The sequence below is a fragment of the Rhinolophus sinicus genome, linkage group LG01, assembly GCF_036562045.2.
Source record: "Rhinolophus sinicus isolate RSC01 linkage group LG01, ASM3656204v1, whole genome shotgun sequence".
In the NCBI taxonomy this organism is placed as follows: domain Eukaryota; kingdom Metazoa; phylum Chordata; class Mammalia; order Chiroptera; family Rhinolophidae; genus Rhinolophus; species Rhinolophus sinicus.
The window spans coordinates 35,226,299-35,236,109 of NC_133751.1; the positions used below are offsets into that span (position 1 = coordinate 35,226,299).

General features: G+C 42.5%; 1 protein-coding gene across 6 annotated transcripts in view; it reads right to left on the minus strand.

Moving 5' to 3' along the window:
* The window catches only part of GOLIM4 (golgi integral membrane protein 4), a 67,489-nt gene extending 58,382 nt beyond the window's left edge, over positions 1 to 9,107 (minus strand). For all 6 annotated transcript variants that reach the window (XM_074327474.1, XM_074327471.1, XM_074327465.1 and 3 more), the window contains exon 1: positions 8,271 to 9,107. In XM_074327474.1, the coding sequence (XP_074183575.1) occupies positions 8,271 to 8,457 (187 nt within the window). In that variant the 5' untranslated portion in view covers positions 8,458 to 9,107. The remainder of the gene's footprint in view (positions 1 to 8,270) is intronic.
* Positions 9,108 to 9,811: the final 704 nt, after the last annotated feature.

Sequence of the window (9,811 nt, forward strand, 5' to 3'; positions counted from 1 at the left end):
TATGTTGGTTGTGCTGAGATAAAAAATCTTGACTCTTTAGTTTCACAGATCTAAAGATGAAGAGGAACTGTACTTGAGAAGTTGTACATGAGGAACTATACCCAAAGAGCTTTGTTCACCCACACCCAGATCAAACTTAGATGACTTCTGGATTTTGAGCTGATGCTCACCTACAAAGAGGATTTATTTTTCATCTTCCAATAAAAGCGATGTCTGACATCAGTACAAGTTAACATGTTTTATAGCATCAAACGTTTAAAAAGCACATAAAGTCCTTTTAAAAATTCTCTTGAAATGCTTGTTAATAGGTTGAGAGATTGACACAATAGGAATCAGATTCATAATGTTAAATCTTACTAATGTAAAATATGATAAACTATTCTACACTAACAAAACTAAATACTCAAGTAGTTATCAGCTACCCAATTTTAATTTATGTTTAGGATATTTATTTTATAGCAACAAGCTATCGTTGAGAGTACACAAGCCATGGGAATGCTCTCTCAAATATCCTGATTTGCAGTTTTGTTTATAACAAAAATTCCACCTAAGAAAGGGGTCTAAATGAGATATGAAATGGGAAATGGAATGTTTAACTCTCCTAAAATAATTATATATTTTTCAGAAATTCACTAACTCTCAAAGGAAAAGAAATGATGTCATCTGAATGTTCTATTATGCCTTACCCTTCAGACAGCATCTCCTCTTCTTCTGTTCACTATCTATCATACTGACATTTTATATATGAAAAATAGTTAAAGCAGTATTTTTTTAATGTTATATTGTTACAAACAGCAATTTATTTCATGTCCGTGTCCCTCCAGGCTGAGACTGTTTAGTGAGGCTCATTAGTGAAGGGCAATCACTGGTATGTCCTCTGGATAGGCACTCACAGGTGGAGAAAAGCAAAGAACACAGATATGCCATTCAGAAATACATAGCATTGTTAAAAATAGCAACACCGATTTCTGTTCTAAATGAGAAGAGGGTGCTGCTATTCTCCAGAGAGAGCAGAGTATAGTGCAGCAACGTTACATTGCGCGGGAAGTCAGGATATGTGGGCTCTGTGCCTAGCTTGAGACCCATAGTAGGTGATTCATCAGCTTCTGCATTGTTTTCTTAACTGGAAAATTCAGTGTTCATGTCAAATTGAAACAGTTAATTAATTCCTAAACTCCAGATATGCAGGTACTCCAGACAGGAGTTCTTACTTATGGGATGCCAAATATTCACTTTTTCTCCTAAAATAAACTTCTAAAGAGAAAACTTTGCACTAGTACATTGTAAATGAAAAATCTGACTTATACAGCATGAATGGATTTCAATTTCAATGCAATAAAACAACAAAACAATTATTAAATTCTAGCTATCAGGCTGCTGGCTGCCTGAAGCCTGCTCTGAGGGAAAAAAAGAGCAACTCTATCTAGGAGAATGATTCTAGCATCAAATTGAGAGTTTCTCCTTGACTTCTCAAGAACACACTGAAAGGGGATTTAAAAGGGCATATATTTCTTATTATGTGATTCGATGCTATTTTATGCAGGATCTGCATACAACCTAAAATCAATTCCAGTATCAACCAAAATCACCTGTGTAACAGCAGCAACTGCCTTACACTCTAGAAATGCGGCATCAAATAGTCACACCTGTTAGTTCTGATGCTAAATTTTATCTTGAATCCTCATACGACCCATCTAACCTACTTTTTCAAAACCAGTAATAGTGTCATGAAACACTAAAATAATTTTGAAGGCGATGGAGTACTGTGGAGGAACACAAGATAGGAAGTCACATCAGGGTTCTAAGCTCAGTTTCATTAGATTAGACCTTGACACTGGCATGTTAACTAACCCCTCTGGTCCTCAGATTGCTCATTCACATTAAAATGCTTGTGTCACTTTTAAATAAGAAAATGCATGTAACATGCTTAGCACAGTACCTGAACACAGTAGATACTCAATAAAAGTTATCTATTTAAAATAATTAAATTCTTTTTAAATTAAATTTATTGGGGTGACAGTGGTTAGTAAAATGACATAGGTTTCAAGTGTACAATTCTATAATACATCATCTATATATATCACATTGTGTGCTCACCACCCAGAGTCAGTAATTTAATTCTTTCAAATAAACTTGCAAAATTCTGTCACAATCAATTCACTTCAAATAACACTGGCTTGAAACAAAAATATAGTTTGCCATTTTTCTATTATAATAAAGTTACATTAACTTTCACTTCCAAACAAAGCTACAAAACCCACAAACCACTGACTGGCAAAAGAAGCAAAAACATTATGTCCTCAGTGATAAAAGAACACTTAGTTGTCAAAATGAAAAACAGTAACTCTTAGTTGCTACCACATAAATGTTTTCAGGTCTTTTCTTACCCAAAAAAAGGTCAAAATGGCAGAAACGACAGAGTGAGAGTATCTTAAATCAAATAAAAGTTTCAGCCAAGTTGGACACACGGTTCTGAAAAGAGCTGTATTTAGGACATAACCAATAACACTATTATTTATGAGATGTAGTAAACTGTGGGCAAAATGAAAAAGACAGCCCGCTACTAATCCAGTGACAGTAGTCCTGATCGCCTAATAAATGTGGCAGGAATGCACTCCAGGATTCATGCTCGGCACTTCAGGTGTACTGTCTCTAATCCATACCAGTGTGCAAGATACACATTGCTATCCAAAATTAAATATGAGGATCTGAAGTTCAGAGAAGTTACCTGCCTGGCCAGGGTCACTCTACCGGGAAGCACCAGAGTTGCATTCAAATTGTATCTGACCAGAAACCCACTCCCTTCACTAGTGTGTTTCTTTCCTTTTTGGACACAAAGATGTGTGTAAGAATCATTCTCAATGCTTTGAAACTCATGAACTGATATTAATTCCCTTTTCTCTTTCCTTTCTTTTGGTTTCTTACAAATCCTTTGCGTTTTGGTCCCCGCCAGCTTCAGTTGCCATTACCCTAACTCCAATTCACTCATTCATTAAGTCACTGAAACCTGGTCTTGTGCCCCAGCCCTATAAGAAACTGTCCTTGGTAAAGCAGGGGAGAATATAAAACAAAGTGAGGTTTTTAATCCAATCTGGGCTAAAACTAAAGGTTCACAGGTGATGAGCAATTCTCTGACGTGGTCAACCAGTATTGGCACGTTCCAATTTACAAGGATGACTAAGGCAGATACAATGTGTAGACTCATACCTATTTATGCAAATCATATACATTGAACAGAATGCTTAACTGAGTAAAATTTTCAAAAAGCATCTAGAAGCTCTTGTCTTTTATTCAGGGAATGAATTTTATGGCAGGGTTTTACATACAAATAAAAACTACTAAGTTTTTAGTTGATCCTAAGGAGTAATAATTCTGTCCCATTTTTAAAACAGAGCTGAATGCAACAAAAATAGCTTGATAAATATCTCCTTTTAACTGTAACACGTACTTCAGTGAAAGTGTTTATTTAATCATCAATATCTAATTGATGTTTATTAAGTTCTAACTTTGCACTAGAAAACGAGCATACCTACCTACCATGTTTCCCCAAAAATAAGACCTAGCCAAACCATCAGCTCTAATGCATCTTTTGGAGCAACAATTAATATAAGACCCAGTATTATATTATATTATAGCCAGTCTTATATTAAACTAAGACTGGGTCTTATATTAATTGTTGCTCCAAAAGATGCATTAGAGCTGATGGTTTGGCTAGGTCTTATTTTCGGGGAAACACGGTACCATGTGTTGTCCGCCCCTGTGGGTCTAAATTTCTGAGCTGTGTGAACAACTCTTGTTCCTGAGGTTCCCCAATAGTCCAAAATGCAAGCTACACCCTTCTAAGAATTATGTGCTGGGTGACACTATTAGTCCTCATGACAGCCCATTTTGAAGCTCTATTATCCTGATTACTTCATATGATGAAAACAGGTCACAGACAACTTAAGGAACTTGCCCAAGATCACACAGCTGGTTTAAAAAAACAAACCAAAAAAAAACAAAACAAAGAAAAACCACAAGAAATCAAATCCAAGTGCCCTGACTCCTCAGTCCTTAGCCATTACACTTTATTGCTCAATATATATAAGCACATTCATAGGCAGAGAGAAAATACCAGATCGGTATATAGACCTACTATTTACTGAGTGCCTACTATATGCCAGGCACCAGGTACTAGAGATGGAAGAATTAAAGAAGCCTGGCCCTGAGCTGAAAGAAACTTAAAAACAAAAAAAGATTCAGGGTAGGTTGAAAACAAAGTAACCAGTTACAATATAATGTGTTCATGCTCAGGCTAGTGGGCTATCTATCCTGCCAGTTAGGGGAATACAATCCAAAGGACAACTAATGTAAACAACAACATGACTCTTAGAAGCACCAAACTTTTTTATTTTAAATAGCTGTAATACACTTGACAGGAACAGTAGCATAGAAAACTTTACATAAACCTTTTCTTGACGGTTTCTGGTCATCAATGGGAAGACCAAGAACGCCGCAATTATGTCATACAGTATTTCCAGAATGAGGGGCTCTTGCCCCTACTTTTTAAAAATTTAAATACTTGTATCTCTCTCCCAGATTTTATTGCAAACGGTTATTGCCTACCTCTAGCAGTTACACTCTCTCCTAATCTGAAATGATACAGAAGAGAGTTAATGAGTAACCATTCCCTAAGATTAAATTGTCAGGGAAGGTCGCTTCTCCAGAGTAAAGTACCCAGATTTATAACAGTTTACCTAGTTTCTTTGATGTTCATTTAAGTACAACAGAAAGAGGTGGCTAATGATAAAAATAAATTCTATCAATTTTAAAATTTGACCCACAACAAACCTGGGAAAGAGAAAGAAATGAAATATGTCACCTCAAACAGGGACTGTGACAATAGTTAACAGCTAATCTTTAACGAGCAATACCTACTATGTGCCAGGTATATTAGTTAGCAGCTTAATTTGATTAATTATTTTATCCTCACAATACCCCTATGGAATAAGTCATTCTAATTTCCATTATATGAGAAAAATAAGGCCCAAGTTCACAAAAAAGCTGCAGGACTAGAATTTGAATCACATGCTCCAGGTGAAAAAAAAAAAACACACACAAAAAAACTTCAAATCTCTTTGTGGGCAAGCAGGTGAAGTAACTGTGAAGTGGCTCAATTTTAAGATTACAGAGCTGTAATTCTCAACCTTGGGTGCACACAGTAATCACCTGGGGAGACTGCCAGGTGGGTTCCACCCCCATTCCCCCCATAGATTGTGATTTAATTGGTCTGGGAGCTGCTCAGGTAATTCTAATGCCCAGTCAAAGCTAAGAATCACTATGTGTAGACACAGAGAATGGCTCATGGCCCACATGAAAGGAGTTTTAAAAAATGTAAAAGAGTAAGGAAACAATGTGCTGCTCAAAGGTTGTTAGTGCTGCCTCTGCCACCAATATGTAACCTCTGCCCCGCTTCTCAAAAAAATTAAGAGAGAGCATGGGTGGAAGATAGTAAATAGACAGGCTGGCAGACGTAGACATTTGTTTTCAGTGGAGAGGGGGTTGCCTCATCTTGGAACTTCCCCCATGTCACCCCCCCACCATCTCCTATTTATGGAATCGTCCTACTACAAAATGCACTTGGAGTTAGACATAACCTACTTTCAAAATAAGCTCTGGAGTACAACCCATTCTTAAACTGAAGATGACCTAAATATGCTCACTTAACAAATGTATACCTTCAAATTACAGGGCCAAACTACTTCAACATTTCAAGAACTGTATTTTTTAAAGAAGGCCACTGATAGTTAACTCTGATCTTAACTATCAGTGGCCTTCTTTAAAAAATCCAAGCCAGGTCAAGACATCTCATGTAACTAAGCAAGACTGAAGAAGGGAGAGTCTAAGCCCTAAAAACAAATGCAGGTGGTACATAGCATTACTGAGTAAAATGCCATTTATCATTGGTAAAGGGAAGCCAACCTGTATACCACCAGAAAAATCTTCATTAAATGGCCTGCAGATGTGAAATCCAAAATAAATGCTACAGAAGTCAACTGTGAACCCATTAAAAATAAAACCTGTAGCTTGCTTGGGATATAAGTTTTCATGCCTAACCATATTATTATTGTTGCAATTCAAGAGGAAATGGCAAATGAGTAAATTAAGAAATGGCCTTTAAGGCTACTCATTCAAAGTAGCTACAACAATTTTTCATCTCCCGCTGCAGAGCAAATGTGTATTTTAATAGTCCTGTATTACCACTTACCACCACTCTCCCCCACTACCACCACCAAAGGAAGACAAAAGTAGAAAAGAAATCGAGACTGACTTTCAAAACGGCATACTGCAACATAAAGGCCATGACTCAGAAACCAGGGCCTTGGCCAATGAGTTTCAGCACTGGCAGTTGAGGCTACTGCATTACTTGGGTAAAATATTTTGTCGTTACTTTGTTTTGTTTTTTCAAAAAGCAGAGACAGGGACATGAAGCCTGTGAAAGCAGACAAAAGTGTGTGGGGTTAATTTTCTCACTAGTTTAGGATAATTTTACTTGTTAATTGCATAAACATATATTGCTCCCCTCCTGCACTGTGCACTGTGCAGTGCTCAGGATGTGTTGATGAATACGACAGCGCCTGCTCTCATCGGTCTCCTAAAGTAAGAGACCAAAGAACCAACCTCATAATTCACCACACAAGCCCCTTCCAACCATGAGTGTGAAAATCCAGTCCTGTCATTGTACTATTAGCACATTTTCCTCTTGGTCTAACTGCCCTGAACTTCACAAGGAAGCCACTGATATCATCTAAATAAGTATGTAAATAAATACCCATACTTTGCATACCAACAATAATCCATGGGTAAATGTCAAGAAGTTTTAAGAAAAGTTTTTTTTAATCTAAGACTATATCAAAACAGGTTTTCCTTTTGAACCAAGCCCAGCTCACATATTTTCACTGCCTGTGGCTATGCAGCTTCAATAAGCTAAAAGTACTTTCCTTTCTTCCAAGTTGGGAAGAGCAAGTAAGACCAAGCAATCAGCTGTGCATCATTTTCTCTCATCTTAATTTTTTTTTTTTACTAAAATATACTCAAAATAGCTAAAGCAATGAAAAGGCATCTGTTTTATATTTGTATACACCTACATGGACAGATCTATCTAGCTTGTATCTTCCTACTAATATGAAATAAGCTACATTTGCCCTATCAGCAAAGACTGTCAACATTTCACTGCAAAGTTTTTTTATTTTCATTTTTTTTTCTGGTTGGGGAGAGGGCTGCATAAGTGTTGAAAATTAACCACAAGTACAAGTGAAAGCTTTCACAACGTGTATAGGATGACTATGCGCTTAACAGGTCCACATGGTGCTTACTTTGCAGTCATGCATCATTTATGTTTCTGAAATTCACATTAAACGAGACTCTAAAATAAAATGATAGGTGCTTTAAGTCTTTCTGCAGGTCTTGCCCACGTTGTGTTTGCTGTGTCTGGCAAAGTGGAAAACTGTGTCTCCTCTTGGGCTTCTCAACGCTAATTGTAAAATACACACATACACACATACATACATATACATACATACACATACACACACACACACACACACACACACACACACACGCCCAACTCCATGATAAACTAAGTTATTCAAGAAGACAAACTTTTTTTTTCCAAAAAAAAACATACCTGCAGGATGGTGAAGAGTGGTAGCGCGGACTTTTCTAACACATCCAACGTGCCTAGCCACCCCATTAACAGAAACTAGCAGGTCTAGGTTCCATTCGACTGGGCCATCAGTTTGGGAAGCCCGGTCATGGCTTAATTTCTCTTAAAAAAAACACCAGTTTGAGAAATCTCTGCCAAGCTCCCCATTTCTTAGGCTACTAACAAAGTCAAATGGAAATCCCTAGAAACCAGGAAAGCTATGCCTCTTCGGGACCGGCTGGCAGAATCGGAGCCAGGGTTCCCGGTTTGCCTGCGTGAACTGTAGCTGGGCCTTTAAGTGCTGGTAAAGGACTCAGTGTGCACCGGCCCATTCCAAGTCTAGCGGGGCCAGAGGCTGGCGCTACCTGCCCACTTCAAACATAACCGCCCGAGGAGCCGGGAGATCGGGGATGTCACATCCCCTGACATTCTGGGGCCCGGCCGCCCTGCAGGGCTCGCCTCTCAGGTCCCTGAAGGTCAGAGGTGGCACCCGCAGGGCCAACGGCTCACCAAAGCTACTTTTCCAGCTGTGGCGGAGGCGCGGGGCAAAGTTGGCCATTGGCCGCGTGCGTCCCGTTAACCGTACCTTGTAACTGGGCGGAAAGGGACTCCTGGTGCTGCTGGTACTTGAGCGCCACCGCCTCGGCTTTCCGCAGCTGTGTCTGCAGCTCATAGTACAGCATCGCGCCGTAGAGAAAGCCGAAGACCACGGTCAGCAGCAGCAGCGTCTGGAAGATCCGCTTCTGCTTTCGGGAGCACATCCCGTTTCCCATAGTCCCGCCTGGACCCCGCGCCGCGGCCGCCCCCACCGGCGCCGCCGTCTCTTCCTCCCCACGGCCCGAGCGAGCGCCTCAGCACCGGCCGCCGCAGGAGGTGGCCGGACGCAGCATGAGTACTGGGAGAAGCCAGACACAAAAGCCGGGCCGAAGGGGAAGTGGCGACCGCTCAGCCCCCGCGCGCCGCGGGGCGCGCAGCCATCGACGCCGCCCGGGCAGCCGCCGCCAAACTTTTGCGAAGCTGTCTCTCTGCGAGTGTCCGGGCCCGGGAGGGGGCCCTCCGCATAGTTCTGAGCGGGCTGTCCTCGCGCTTGTCCCCAGACGCCGCTGGCCTTCTTTCCTCCTCCCCACTTTTTGGCCCGGCTACCCCCGGCGGCACTCGGAGTCCCGCCCCGGCCCCTCCCCGCCCCCTCGCGGCGGTTCCCACTGCGCTACTTTGTTGCCACCAAAAGAGGGGGTGCGCCCTCAACAAAGGGACCCGGGCTCCAGGCGACGCCTCCGCGCGCGGCGTTGACGGTGGGTGACGGGTGGGGGCCGGCTGCTTGGCCGGGTTTGGGGGATTGCAGACCGGTGTCACTGACTGGGCTGCCGAGCCTTTGTCGCCGCCGCCTCCCACCCAACTTACGTGTCACCCACGGCCCCGCTATTCTGGCCAACGGGATTCCGGGAGGAAGTCCCACTCGGGCTCCCCGCTCATTGGGCCCGTCCGAGCCGCCGCTCCCTCCCTTCGGGGAGGCAGTACTGGGCTCGATTGGACGCCCGCTATGTCCGTCCGAACCCTGGGCCGCGCCTTCCCTCCCACTGCGGGGACCAGCGAGGGGCTCGTGGGCAGCGCGACCTCCTGGCGCCGGGGTGCGTCCACGTGGAGTGCGGATGGGGGTGGGGGGAGAGGCGGCGGAGTCTGGAGAGGGGTGGTTGGGGTGCGCCGGGGACGTGTGCCGGCCTGCAGCTGGGAGAGGTACGGTGTGCACGTGTGTGAGTGTGCGTATGTGTGATCCAGCACTCGGAACGCACGTGGGGAGAGGAGTAATACATTGTATATAAGTGGAGAGAGTGGATGGGAGCAACTGCATTCTACCGAGTACCTTTTCTTTCCCTGTCCAGCGGGCAGATGCGGTAGACACAGGGATACGTACATTGTCAGCACAATCTTCATAGTCAAACTGGAGATGTGCCAACTGAGCCTTGCCCCATCCAGTGTAACCAGTGTGGATGCCTGTGTGCCCATAGATGGCAGGACACGAGTCTGGAGACTCAAACACGCTAGCACGCTAGACTTACACTGAACTGTTCACGTGGGTTGAGGAAATCAGCTTACTTTTGGCAGGAGTAAAGAAATGATCTCACATTT